Source organism: Papio anubis, chromosome 3, assembly GCF_008728515.1.
Source record: "Papio anubis isolate 15944 chromosome 3, Panubis1.0, whole genome shotgun sequence".
Classification (NCBI taxonomy): Eukaryota; Metazoa; Chordata; class Mammalia; order Primates; family Cercopithecidae; genus Papio; species Papio anubis.
Genome location: NC_044978.1, coordinates 127,389,633 through 127,403,793, shown reverse-complemented (window position 1 = coordinate 127,403,793; position 14,161 = coordinate 127,389,633). Strand labels below are relative to the sequence as shown.

General features: G+C 37.7%; 1 protein-coding gene across 11 annotated transcripts in view; it reads left to right on the top strand.

Moving 5' to 3' along the window:
• Window positions 1-14,161, top strand: part of HELQ (helicase, POLQ like) — a 47,935-nt gene that overhangs the window by 1,734 nt on the left and 32,040 nt on the right. For 7 of the 11 annotated variants that reach the window (XR_646918.2, XR_646919.2, XM_021938449.2 and 4 more), the window contains exons 2-8: window positions 170-884; window positions 4,781-4,959; window positions 6,781-6,981; window positions 7,730-7,802; window positions 10,190-10,287; window positions 12,375-12,473; window positions 13,722-13,867. Coding sequence is in view for 9 of the 11 variants with exons in the window: in XM_021938449.2 (XP_021794141.1) it covers window positions 170-884; window positions 4,781-4,959; window positions 6,781-6,981; window positions 7,730-7,802; window positions 10,190-10,287; window positions 12,375-12,473; window positions 13,722-13,867 (1,511 nt within the window). In the remaining 2 variants the exon portion in view is untranslated. Of the gene's footprint in view, window positions 1-169; window positions 885-2,817; window positions 2,922-4,780; window positions 4,960-6,780; window positions 6,982-7,729; window positions 7,803-10,189; window positions 10,288-12,374; window positions 12,474-13,721; window positions 13,868-14,161 lie in introns of those variants that run through there. The other 4 variants (XM_021938451.2, XM_021938450.2, XM_009206815.4 and 1 more) reach the window with 3 other exon arrangements.

Below are 14,161 nucleotides of genomic sequence, written 5' to 3'. Positions count from 1 at the left end.
TCTCATGCCTCAGCCTCCAAGTGGCTGGGGCTACTGGAGCGTGCCACTGTGCCCAGCTAGTTTTTGTATTTTCTGTAGAGACTAAGTTTGACCATGTTGGCCAGGCTGGTGAAGCTTTTCTTCTTAATGAAACTGGAATTGACCATAAGCGTTTTTGTTCTCTTTGCAGCATAATGACAGTGAAGAGGACATGTTTGGTGACTATGATAGCTTTACTGAAAACTCCTTTATAGCTCCAGTTGACGACCTGGAACAAAAATATATGCAACTTCCTGAACATAAGAAACATGCTACAGACTTTGCCACTGAAAATCTTTACTCAGAAAGTATCAAAAACAAACTCAGCATTACTACCATAGGCAACCTTACTGAATTACAAACTGATAAGCACACAGAGAACCAGAGTGGATATGAAGGTGTCACTGTTGAACCTGGAGCTGATCTTTTGTATGATGTACCTTCCTCACAGGCTATATACTTTGAAAATTTACAGAAGTCTTCAAATGATTTGGGCAATTGTTCTATGAAAGAAAGGGATTGGAAGTCATCCTCTCACAACACTGTGAATGAGGAACTGCCCCATAATTGCATAGAGCAACCCCAGCAAAATGATGAGACCTCTTCCAAAGTCAGAAATAGTTCAGATATGAACAGGAGAAAAAGTATTAAAGATCATCTAAAAAGTGCCATGACTGGAAATGCCAAGGCCCAGACACCAATATTTTCTAGAAGTAAACAGCTCAAAGACACTCTCCTATCTGAGGAAATTAATGTTGCTAAGAAAACAATTGAGTCATCATCAAATGACCTTGGTCCTTTTTATTCATTACCCAGCAAAGTGAGAGACCTTTATGCCCAGTTCAAGGGAATTGAAAAATTATATGGTAATGCTTTTTGCTGGAATAAAAAAATTTTTTTCCTATCATTACCATAATATTAGTGCAAGTCAATGGAAGCGAATGCTTTCATGGTTCATACTAGTTCTCATTTTGAAAACAAAATATTAGTGATCTCTCAACCCCTTCCGTTCCTACCTATCCTGCTACCACTGAACCTCTTTCCTTCCCTCACAGTCACGCTTACCAAACCAGTTATCCTTTCTGTCTGTTTCCTTACCTCACATAATTCCTCTAATTCCTCATCTATAAGAAAGGGATAGTAAATTGTTAGGCAAGTTAGATTCTGGTTCAAAGACATGCCAAATTAGATATTGGTAATGATTTTCAATAATTATATTGGTAGCCTCTAAGTAAGAACTTTAGTAAATTACCCCACTCTAATTCTGGGTTCTGTGCTCTCACTTAAGATCTGATGACTAAGATCTGACGTCTAAACACAATGTTACTTTTAATGTTTACCTTACCTGACTTCTCAATAACTTACCTGATGCTGTGACTACACCCTTCGTGAAATTCTTGTTTCTGGATGTCCTTACACCCACTCCTGTTTTTTGACTCTGATTGTCTAGTAGATCCTTAGTTTTCTTAGCTTGTATTTCCTTGGCTGGCTCTGTCTTCTCTACTAAAACTTAGCTGTTGCAGTATGTCTTGGACACTCACATGTCTTGAGTGAAAGAAATCCATATTAGTAATACTGTTGATGAAACCAAACATCTTTCCCCCCTCACCGGCAGCCGCAGCCACCTCTCTCCACGGGCACATCCCCACCACCACCCAGGTGCTCTGCTTTGTGCTGCCTCTCCCAAAACTAGACATCTTTAAAGACAGCTGCAATTAAGTTTTAAGTCAGTGATGTCCAATCTTTTGGCTTCCTTGGGCCACATTGGAAAAAGTATTGTCTTGAGCCACAGTAAAATACACTAACGATAGCTGATGAGCTAAGAAAAAAAAATTGGAAAAATAAAATCTCATAATGTTTTACAAAAGTTTACAAATTTGTGTTGGGCCACATTCAAAGCCATTCTGGGCCTCATGAGGGCTGTGGGTTGGACAGGCTTGTTTTAAGTGCAAAGAAACAGTAATATTAAGAAGGTATCTTGTAATGTTTTTAAAAAATCCAGGGTCCTTGCATGTATTTCAGAAACGTGTCATTTCAGACAAATAAGGGACAGTTGCTGCCATACTGGAAAGTCAGCCCATCAACCTTCCACTTCATGAGTTTTCTGGAACTCCTGTTAGGATCTTACGAATGATATGAAAACTTGGGTTCTTAGGGAGAAGACAGTCAGGTTGGAGCAGAACTACAGGAAACAAAGTCTGATAAAAGACTCTACAAGAATCTAAATTGTGAGGTTCATGGTTTAAGAGCTAATGGTGTGTATTACCCTGGAAGTAGATGTTAACTTTCTTCTCTCTGCTTTTCTCCTAGCACCTTGCTTTTTGTTTAGTCTGCCAGAATGAACACCCTGAGGACAGGGCTCTATCTAACTCACCTTTTTCTTAACTAGCACTGTGCCTGGTACACTCTGGTAGGTTCTCAGCTGCTGGGGGTTGTCACTTAACAATGCAACTTTAGCATTCTGGGCCTAGTTCCTTGTCTATAAAAAGGGATAAATTTTTTGCAAGTTAGAGGCTGTGTTAAGGACATGCCAAATTAGATGCTGGTAATGATTGTCAGTAATTATATTGGTAGCTTCTAAGTAAGAACTTCAGTAAATAACAACTTTTAAAATCTTTTTACCTTTAAATCTGGCTTAATAACATGACAGATTAAAGCATAAATACATGTGTTGCTTTTTATTAAGCTAAAGCAGTGGTTCTCAAGTGTGGTTCCTGGAGTGCAGCATCAATGTCACCTGGAAATTTGTTGAAGCGCGTGTTCTCAGACACTTCCCCAGACCTACTGCATCAGAACCTCTAGGAGTACGACCTCGCAGTCTATGATCATGGCTCACTACAGCGTCAACCTCCCAGGCTCAAGCAATCCTCCCACTTCAGCCTCCGAAGTTGTGGGGACTATAGGCATGTGCCATCCTAGCCGGCTAATTTTTTTGTATTTTGTAGAGATAGGGTATCATTTTGTTGCCTAGGCTGGCCCTGAACTCCTCTCCGCCTCCCAAAGCGTTGGAATTACAGATATGAGCCATTGTACCTGGCTAATTTATTTTTTTGATGTGAAGATTATATTCATATATATTATTTTGTCATGTTATACTTAAAAATCTGAATTGGATAAAATGTGGCTATGGTTACATTATATTTTGGCATAAACATCTAATTTGATAACTCGGGTGATACCAATCGGAAGTATTTTTCAATATTTATTCAGTATTAAATTTAAGTATTTTTGAAATATTTTTAAAGAAAACATATTCACAGTCACTTGTAGTATTTGGGAATCACCCAAAAGCACAATAAGTTAAAGTCACTTGTAACTGTCTTTCAGATATAACTTTTTTTTTTTTTTTTTTTAATAGAGATGGGCTCATCTTGAAATCCTGGTTGCAAGTGATCCTCCTGCCTTAGGTTCCCAAAGTGCTGGGATTACAGACGTGATCCACCACTCCAGGCCAATGATCTGCTTTTTTTTTTTTTTTATATATACTTACCTGTATATTGAACATACATAGATCCATCTACAGTTCATTTTTAAACTGCAAAGAATCACATTGGATGATTGTACAATAATTTATTCAGCCTTTACCCCTGCCACCATGGCACTTTGTCACCTACCAACAATGCTGTGTGAACATCCTGCAAATAATCTTTATATGCTTTGGCTTCTGTTCTGTAGATGTAGAATCCCAAAAGTAATACTGCCAGATCAAAGGCAATGTGCAGTTCTATTTTTTATACTAGGTTACTTTCCACAAGGATTCTAGCAGTTTGTGTTCTCACAACCATACATGAGATTGGCTGTTTTTCCCCCACGTTAGTCAGCTCTGGATTTTACATGTGTGGGGCTTTTTCTTTTTTGGTAGTTACTGGTTTTTTATTTTAAAAATTAATTTTGCCAACCCAGTAGAGAACAGTTGAGCATCTTCTCATGTATTTATTGGCCATTTGCATTTCTGCTGTTTATTGACCATCTATTTATTGGCCATTTGCCATCTGCTGTGAAATGTCTTAAATTTTTTGCTCATTTTTCTAGTGATAAAACACTGAAGCACATCTTTAAAGACTTTTGATGATTTTTATTGTCAAATTATCCTACAGAGTAATTAATACTAGTTTTCACATAATATCTTGGATCTGATCTATTTTCATGAATCCCGCCTTGCCTAATTGTGGGAATCCTAGATGTGCCAGTTAATAATTCTAGTCTTTTGTGGTTTAAACAGTCTTAACCGTTTAAAATGGTTTTGGACCCATTCAAAATTCAGGTCTCCATGAGAGCTAGTTAAAGTTTTTATTGGTTTGTGTAAAACCTAATAGGTTTGTTTCCCTCTTCCCCCTACACTTCTCTCTGAGATGGCTTTTGGCTGAATGAGGAAGGGAAGCTTACATAATCTCCTTGCAGAACATAAGAGGAAGACATTAGAATTCACATAGGTCCTTGTACTGTCCGTTTGTTCCTCTGATATCCCAGATGGCACTCCTTGTCCACAAGGCTGCTACCTGCCCTGCTGTAATATTGGACCCATGTCTGCAGCTGGTGAATAAATGGGCTGGTTGCCCACCTTGTTGCCTAGGCCTGAACTAGGCTCACTTGCTGTACTACTTGCACATTTGGGATTTTTGACATGTGCCATTGGTTATAATTACATTTATCTTTATGAGAAGATTGCCCCACAGGAAGGGATTTGATTTTTTTCTTAGAAAACTTTTGAGTTTCAAAGGTTGGAAGGAGAAAATAATGCCTTTTTTTTTTAATTCCACAGAATGGCAACATACTTGTTTAACATTGAATTCTGTGCAAGAAAGAAAAAATTTAATATATTCATTGCCAACAAGTGGTGGAAAAACCCTCGTAGCTGAGATTTTAATGCTACAAGAACTGCTTTGCTGTCGGAAAGATGTTTTAATGATTCTTCCATATGTGGCAATTGTCCAAGAAAAGGTGTGTGTATGTGTGTGTGTGCGCGTGTGTGTTTTAAAACAAATGTTATTTGCTGATACTTTGACATTAAGATCTGAAAATTAGCCTAAATGTAGTAATTTTGTATTGTTGGGAAGTACCTCTTTTTTTAAAATTTTATTTATTTATTTATTTATTTATTTATTTATTTTTTGAGATGGAGTCTTGCTGTGTCACCCAGGCTAGAGTGCAGTGGCATGATCTTGGCTCACTGCAACCTCCGCCTCCCAAGTTCAAGCAATTCTCCTGCCTCAGCCTCCCGAGTAACTGGGATTACAGGCCTGTGCCACCATGCCCAGCTAATTTTTGTATTTTTAGTACAGATGAGGTTTCACCATGTTGGCCAGGCTGGTCTCAAACTCCTCATCTCCAGTGATCCGCCCACCTCAGCCTCCCAAAGTGCTAGGATTACAGGCATGAGCCACTGCGCCTGGTGAGAAGTATCTCTTGATGGAGAATTAATATTTTTAGGATATATAAAAGTAGTATACACTACTTAAAATCTCTTCAAATACTAATTACCTGTTGCTGAAAGTTTTACATTTTCTGAACTATTGGATTAAACATCATCTTAAATGTTCTATTACTATTTACCCTGCTTTTTCTTTTTTGAGGTGGAGTCTCCCTCTGTTGCCCGGCTGGAGTGCAGTGGCATAATCTCTGCTCACTGTAACCTCTGCCTCTTGGGTTCAAGTGATTCTCCTGCCTCAGCCTCCTAGGTAGCTGGGATTGCAGACGTGTGCCACCTTGCAGGCCTTTTTAATGACCCACAGTAGAGATGGGGTTTCATCATGTTGAATGGGCTGGTCTCGAACTTCTGACCTCAAGTGATCCTCCCACTCTGGCCTCCCAAAGTGCTGGGATTACAGGTGTGAGCCACTGTGCCCGGCCTTACCTTGCTTTCAGCAGCTATGGCCGACAAAATAGGTTATTACCGCAGTCTTTTTGACAGAGTGTTGCTCTGTCGCCCAGGCTGGAGTACAATGGCGTGATCTCAGCTTACTGCAACCTCTGCCTTCCAGACTCAAGCAATTCTCATGCCCCACCCCCCACCCAGCAGCCAGAATCGCAGGCACACGCCACCACACCCGGCTAATTTTTATATTTTTAGTAGAGATGGTGTCTTACCATGTTAGCCAGGCTGATCTAAAACTCCTGACCTCAAGTGATCCACCTGTCTCAGCCTCCTAAAATGCTGAGATTACAGGCATGAGCCACCATGCCCCTGATGCTTTTTGACATCAAAGGAGACAGTTGAAATTTATTTTCACATGTATTTTAGGAGTTGCATTTGTTTTGCAAAGATCAAGACATTACAGCATTTCTTATGTATGTCTTACCTGTGACCTTGTTCCTGTTGATGGGTATTAAACATTATTTGATGGGTATTAAACACTACAAGCTTTTTTGAACCCCATGAACATCTAATGGAGTTTTTATCTGTGTTTTTTGGTTTTGTTTATTTTATTTATTTATTTATTTATTTATTTTTGAGTCAGGGTCTTGCTCTGTCACCCAGGCTGGAGTGCAGTGGCATGACCAAGGCTTACTGCAACCTCAATTCCATGGGCTCAAGGAATCCTCCCACCTCAGCTTCCCGAGTAGCTGAGACTACAGGCCTGTGCCACGGTGGCCAGCTAATTTTTTATTTTTTATAGAGATGAGTTCTCACTGTGTTGCCCAGGCTGGTCTCACCCTCCTGGGCTCAACTGATCTTCCCACCTCAGCCTCCCAAGGTGCTGGGATGACAGGCATTGGCCACAATGCCTGGCCTGTTTTTCTTTATTGTAACTAATATTCTAGATTTCAGGTTTGTCAAGTTTTGGTGTAGAACTTGGTTTCTTTGTTGAAGAATATGCTGGAAGCAAAGGAAGATTTCCTCCAACGAAAAGAAGGGAAAAGAAATCGCTATATATTGCCACTATTGAAAAAGGACATAGCTTGGTGAACTCCTTGATTGAAACTGGAAGAATTGACAGTCTGGGTCTGGTTGTTGTAGATGAGGTTGGTTAATACTTTTGTAATTTGTCAACATTTTTATTATACTAAATATTTATTATTCTGGTTATTGTGTGGATCTGCTTAGTACCTTAGGACCTCTATAAAAATAAATTTATTTTAACATATAGACAATATAGGTGAAGACATTCTATGCTTGATAATCTTAAATTTGGTTTTGTGTCAAGTGTTTCTTAAAGTGTGAACACATATGTGTGCAGTATACAATTTTATAGGCCGGGCGTGGTGGCTCACACCTGTAATCCTAGCACTTTGGGAGGCCGAGGCAGGTGAATCACTTGAGGTCAGGAGTTCAAGACCAGCCTGGCCAACAGATGAAACCCTGTCTCTACTAAAAATACAAAAATTAGCTGGGCGTGGTGGTGGGCGCCTGTAATCCCAGCCACTCGGGAGGCTGAGGCAGGAGAATCACTTTAACCCAGGAGGTGGATGTTGCAGTGAGCCAAGATCGCACCATTGCACTCCAGCCTGGGGGTCAAGAGCCAAACTCCATTTCAAAAAAAAAATTTTTTTAATAGTACTTATGAATCCCAGATTTATAAGGATTTTGTATAAAAAGCTCATTATCCTAAATACCAGTGAAATAATACACATGTATTATAGTTGTTATATTCAAAATACTTGAGAGTTATAAGCAACTCTTTACAAACAAATTTCATATGAATATATCCATGTTTTATATGAGCATTATATGAAGATTTACTTCTTTGCCTTTTTTAAAAAAATCTCGAAGTTGCATATGATTGGTGAAGGAAGCCGTGGAGCTACACTGGAAATGACCCTAGCAAAAATCCTCTACACTAGCAGTAAGTATTTTTTAAATGAGGTCATGAATTGATTTATAATCAAGAGACTTATAAAACACTTAATTCTATCACTAGCTGCATTATGTAACCTAAAGCAAGATACTTAAGCTTTTTGCCTTTGTTTTAAAATTTCTAATGTATAGAATTTTGAAGGTAAATGAAATTGGTATTTGAAGAAGTCCTCTATTATTATCCGCCACTTAACAGCTATGTGTGCCCAGGCACATCTCTCAACCCCTGTGTTTCTTTATTTGTAAAACAAGGATAATAATGGTACCAGCCTGATGGAATTGTTGTAAGGATTGTGTGAGTTAACACACGTATTGCATTCAGCAGTGCTTAGCACTGTAAGGGTTTGCCTTGCATTCAGTAAGGGTTTGCCGCTGCTACTGCGGCTATCTTCATCACCACCATAATAATATATATAATATAAATATAATAATAATATTGTAAAGCACTACATTTAAATAGGTCACTTTAAGGAGCTATTTTACAGCATCAGGTAGTCTTTAAAGTATATGAAAAATTTATTCTAAATGTCATAACCTACTATTGATATGCTATTGCAATATTTACCATCTATATGGAAAATTTAACTATAAAGGTCAAATCTTAAAAAGTATTTAAAAAATTTCAACAGCAATAATATTTAAGCAGGTTATAGCATTTTGTAATTGTTCATTCAAAAAAATATTGATCACCTACTGTGTGCTAGGCACTATTTTAAGTGCTAGGGATACAGCAGTGAATAAAACAGTCCCTGCTTTCATCAAGCCTGTATTTTAGAGCATTCCTATTTGACTATTCTATGAACAGCTAAGCCTAACTAAGGCTTAGTCTGAGCCCAACTCATTGCCTTCAAAGCCATTCTTCAGCCTGAATTCTCAACCAGCACTCTCCAGCCAGCCAAGCCAGGATCCTACATATTCTATCAGCAACCAAATCCTATCTGGTTTACCTCATAAATATATTTTTACTTCTCTCTCTCCTATCCCTCATTACCACTAAGTCTTTAGTTCAGTACCTCATCCTTTCTACTTGAATTGCCACAGAAATCACCAAGTTCTTCTGTCTACCCACTGCCCTTCATCCACCAAATCCATCTTTCTTTAGCGCAAGTAGAATGATCTTTCCCAAAATATAAATCCTATTAGTTTATTTTACTGTTTACCATTCTTTAATAGCTTCCCTTTGCTTTCTGCATAAATCCCTAATTTCTTAGTACAGCCTTTCTTGATTTGGCCCCATGCCCACCTCTTCAGCTTCATAGTCTATCCTTATAGAATGAGAAGGATACTCCCAATTATTTCTCTTTCAGCCAGTTTCTTGAATGACTATTTCAAGACATAGGAGCAATGAAGAAACATTTGCAAGGAAGGCCTATTTGGGTTTTCATTCAATAGCTAAGTCTATAGAAAGTATCCATTTTGTATTGCCCAGGATGTCATATGGCTTCATAAGCTTCACTCCACCTTTATTTAAAGCAATAACATCACCAAAAACTGTAGTCCCAGCTACTCGGGAAGCTGGGGCAGGAGAATCGCTTGAACCCAGGAGGTGGAGGTTGCAGTGAGTCAAGATCATGCCACTGCACTCCAGCCTGGGCAACAGAGCAAGACTCTGTCTCAATAAATAAATAAATAAATAAAATTAAAAGTTAGCTTGATAGCAAGATCTCATAAAGGACTTTTCATGGGCCAAGAGTTGGAGACTCATTTAGCCCTCTATCCTACTAACTGTACGTCTGTCTATAGCCATACCTGTGGAACATATCATGCTTTTCGTAAAGGGGATCCAGATAGACAGTTAAAAGCAAATTTATACTCATTATTATTGTTTAGAAGCCTTAATATCCTACTTCTTGCCAAATTTAAAACTCGATAAACTTCTAAGTAGTAACTTTCAGGATACCTGAAAAATTTCATTCTTCAAATGCCAGATTAATACTCTGGTAATATATTTGTAGTTTTCTTTTTTTTAAGAGGTCAGGTCTCACTGTTGCCCAAGCTACAGTGCAGTGACACGATCATGGCTCACTGCAGCCTTGACCTCCTGGGCTCAAGCGATCCTCCTACCTCAGTCTCTTAAGTAGCTGGGACTACAGATGTGCACTACCATGCCCAGGTAATTTTTAAGTTTTTTGTAGAGATGAGGTCTTACTGTGTTGCCCAGGCTAGTGTTGAAGTCCTGGCCTCAAGCGATCTTCCCAGCTCAGCCTCCCAAAGTTGGCACCCAGCTATTTGTATTTTTCTTACTTACTTCTCCCACCCCTTTCCCAGATCACTCAGGAAGAATTCAGAGCACAAAAGATTTGCTAAAATTACTTTATGATATATTACATAATATATTTTCCTTAACACTTTGGCTTTTGTTTGTTTGTGTTTTAGGAACAACTCAAATTATTGGTATGAGTGCAACATTAAACAATGTTGAAGACCTACAAAAGTTTCTTCAAGCAGAATATTATACCAGTCAATTTAGACCAGTATGTACCTAAGATTTGCACTGTATTGATTTGTTTTGTATTCATCTAACTTAGAAATGAAAGTAGTAAACATAGGATTTAAATAATTCTATAGAGTACCAAAGGGGCATATTTTACTCACCATGACGATATACCAATAAGAGGTTGTGTATAGAGAATTTAAGAGTTTGTGTCTAGGTCAGGGATCTTGGGTTGGGTCACTAATGTATCTATAGCCTGGCCCACAGGCCCTCAGTGAACATTCATTGAATGAGTTTTCCCAGACCCCCATTTTATTTTTTCACTCCTTATTCTTTAAACTACATTTTTTTATTTGGCAAAATTTTAGTGAGACATGTTTTGAGTTATTGGCACATTAAAAAATTTATCTTAAAATTTAAATATTTTAAAATATTTATATGTTAGTAGTTATAATACTTTTTTTAAAAGTAAAGGCTTCACATGGATTTACGTGTAAACTCCTCAATAGCAGCATTCTCAAAATGCTCGAAGAAAGTAAACAAATGTAATTTGTAGTTATTTGAAAATAGTTTGTAATGTGTATATATTTGTGTGCAGTACTAATGTGTATGTTTTGTATCTAAATAGGTTTTCAGTGTCTAAGTCGGTTTTCAGAAAATAATTTTTTTTAATTGCCGAATTTTAATTTGAAATTTGATGTTTTAGCCGGGTGCAGTGGCTCAGACCTGCAATGCCAACACTTAAAGAGGCAGGGGCAGGAGGATTGCTTGAGTCCAGGAGTTTTAAGACCAATCTGGGCAACATGGCAAGACTCCCATCTCTACAAAAAATTAAAAAATTAGGGCAGTTGGGTGCAGTGGCTCACACCTGTAATCCCAGTACTTTGGGAGGCCAAGGCGGGCGGATCATGAGGTCAAGAGATCGAGACTATCCTGGCCAACATGGTGAAACCCTGTCTCTACTAAAAAGTACAAAAATTAGCTGGGCATGGTGGCGCATGCCTGTAGTCCCAGCTACTTGGGAGAGTGAGGCAGGAGAATCGCTTGAACCTAGTAGGATGGAGGTTGCAGTGAGCCAAGATTGCGCCACTGCACTCCAGCCTTGCGACAGAGAAAAAAAAAAATTAGGGAATAGTAGTGCTCACATATAGTCCCAGCTACTTGAGAGGCTGAGGTGGGAGGATCACTTGAGCCCAGAAGGTCGAGGATACAGTAAGTTGTGTTTGTGCCACAACACCCCAGCCTGGACTACAGAGTGATGACGCTATCTCCAAAAAACAAAAAGAAAAAAAAGGTGTTTTTACATTTGTACCAGATATGAACATTTTCGAGAGAGATTTTTTGAAGTTAATTGCCACATTAGACATTGTTATTGTTATTAATAAAATGCAATGAGCTGTGTTTACAAACTGTTTTTGTCTACAAATACTGAAAATGATGTGGTGGTATTTAGAATTAAAACTGATTTTAGAATTAAAACTGATGAGTAATAAGTAATCCTAGCACTTTGAAAGGCTGTGGTGTGAGGATTGCTCAAGCCCAGGAGTTCAAGACCCGCCTGAGTAACATAGAGGCACCCTATCTCTATAAAAATTAGCCTGGTGTGGTAGTGCATGCCTGTCATCCGAGCTACTCGGGAGGCTGTGGGAGGATAGCGTGAGCCCTGGAGGTTGAGGCTGCAGAGGGCTGTGATCATGCTACTGCACTCCAGCCTGGGTGATAGAGTGAGACTCTGTCTCAAAAGAAAAAAAGAAAAAAGACAAAGTTTTAGATCTTGAGACATAAGACAGGTAACACCTTAGTAAAAGATAAGAACACCAAGACTGACACTTTTCGTGACAAATACAGAAGTGTGTGGTTTCTTTTTGGATATGATGTTTACTTAATTCAAACATATTTCTTCAAGGATATTGATCCCTATTTTGATTTCAAGGGAAAAAGAGACCAAAAAAGAAGAAGAACAAGAAATGGTAAAGCAAGAACTTTTAAGTTGAAGCATGTTTTATATATCTTAGAAAAGCTAAAATCTTTTATAGCTGTCCTTTTTTAACCTATTTTATAACATTTAAAACTCTGGAAAGAGGAATTTATATGTGGTATTAATTGCAAATGTCCTTTTAATTCAAGGTTGAATTAAAAGAATATCTGAAAATAAATGATACAATATATGAAATTGACAGCAAAGCTGAGAATGGCATGACTTTTTCACGCCTCCTTAATTATAAGGTAACGTTGATAACCTTTAAATTCCAGGTTACCAGACTTTGTGTCTGGGGCACCACAGAAGTTTCCAGTGGGTTCCGTAGAATAGTTTACATTCTTGCGAGACACAGCTGATGCTTGACATTTGTTGGACACCATGCAGACTACCAGTTCAAGATAGCTCATTTCCAATTTTAACATTAGATCACACCATATTCTTTTCTATGACATCATATCTTTGTGAAGTTGGGGTTTTTGCGGTTGCTGTAAGTACTGTGTGAAAATCAATCTGGAACAGAAAAGAATAGCTGTGTCCAGTCTTATTCCAGAGTTTGAAAGACAGTACCAAGTGGTGCACACATCCCATTAGTGAGCTGTTGTGGTTATTTAAAAATGAAATAAAAATATTTTTTCATTCAACTGATATGTATTATTTATTCTAACAGCTACTAAGTTGTGATGAAGTACATATTTATTAAGTTGTTTGGACCTCACTATTTAATTAACAAAACTGTTAAGTATTTCTTTTGGCATTGGGGCTGTGAACCAAGAAAATTTGGAAACCTTTTCTGTAAATGCTTATTCATTTAACAACAACAGAAGAATAATTTATGGACCATGTGGTTCAGATATTGGTGTATTAAAATGTTAATGTCTACTATGTAAATTTTAGTGTTTTATGACTTATATGAAGGATATTACAAAGGGGAAGAAGAGATTATATAGTAGTTTTAGAATTCTCTGAAGGTATGTTATTCTAAAGCTATGTCTTCATTAGTTTTTAGTAAAGTTGAAGAAACAGATTTTAAATAACTTCACATTTTTTCTTCATGTTCTTTGTGTTCCTCGTGTCACTACAAAAATTGTTATAATTCAGTAGTATGATTGAATCTGTGTTTTTGAAAACAGGCTATTATTAGGACCAATTTGTGTTTCTCTCTGTGGGACTTTTTGTTCTGCTGTGATGGAGATGGGCATGTAGTGAGGCTATTAATAACTAACTATTTTCACTTCTTTAATTTTCTTTAATTCACTTCTTTAATTCTAGTTTTTTTAGACTAACTAGACCTAAGAAAATCATAATAACCTAAAAAAAAAGTGAGATTGAACATTTTGATTCTTAATATAGATTTCATCTTTTAAATGATCAGATTATTAAATTAGAAGTTTAGAATTATAGATGGTTTATTTACCTTCAAATCACACTGGTAAAAAATTGACAGGGTTTCATGTTTACTAACCACCTTGTTCCTACATCCTGTTGTTTTGCAGTATTCTGATACCCTAAAAAAGATGGATCCTGATCACTTGGTAGCATTGGTTACAGAAGTTATTCCCAATTATTCCTGCTTAGTTTTTTGTCCTAGTAAGAAGAACTGTGAAAATGTAGCAGAAATGATATGCAAATTTTTAAGCAAGTATGTTAATTTTTTTAAATATCCTGTTTTATTTTTATTATGAATTACAGACTGTGTATTATGTTGATTGGGCAAACACTAATTATGCCTCGCAAAACATCATATTGAGTTGTTACAGTATACTAAAGGCCTTGACCTTGAAGAAAGAAATTTTAACTGTGAAAATCACATGTCAAATAGCCAGAGAAATGGGTTCTAAGGTAGCTGGGTGCCGTGGCTCATGCCTGTAATCCCAGCACTTTGGGAGGTTGAGGCGGGCGGATCACTTGAGGTCAGGAGTTCAAGACCAGCCTG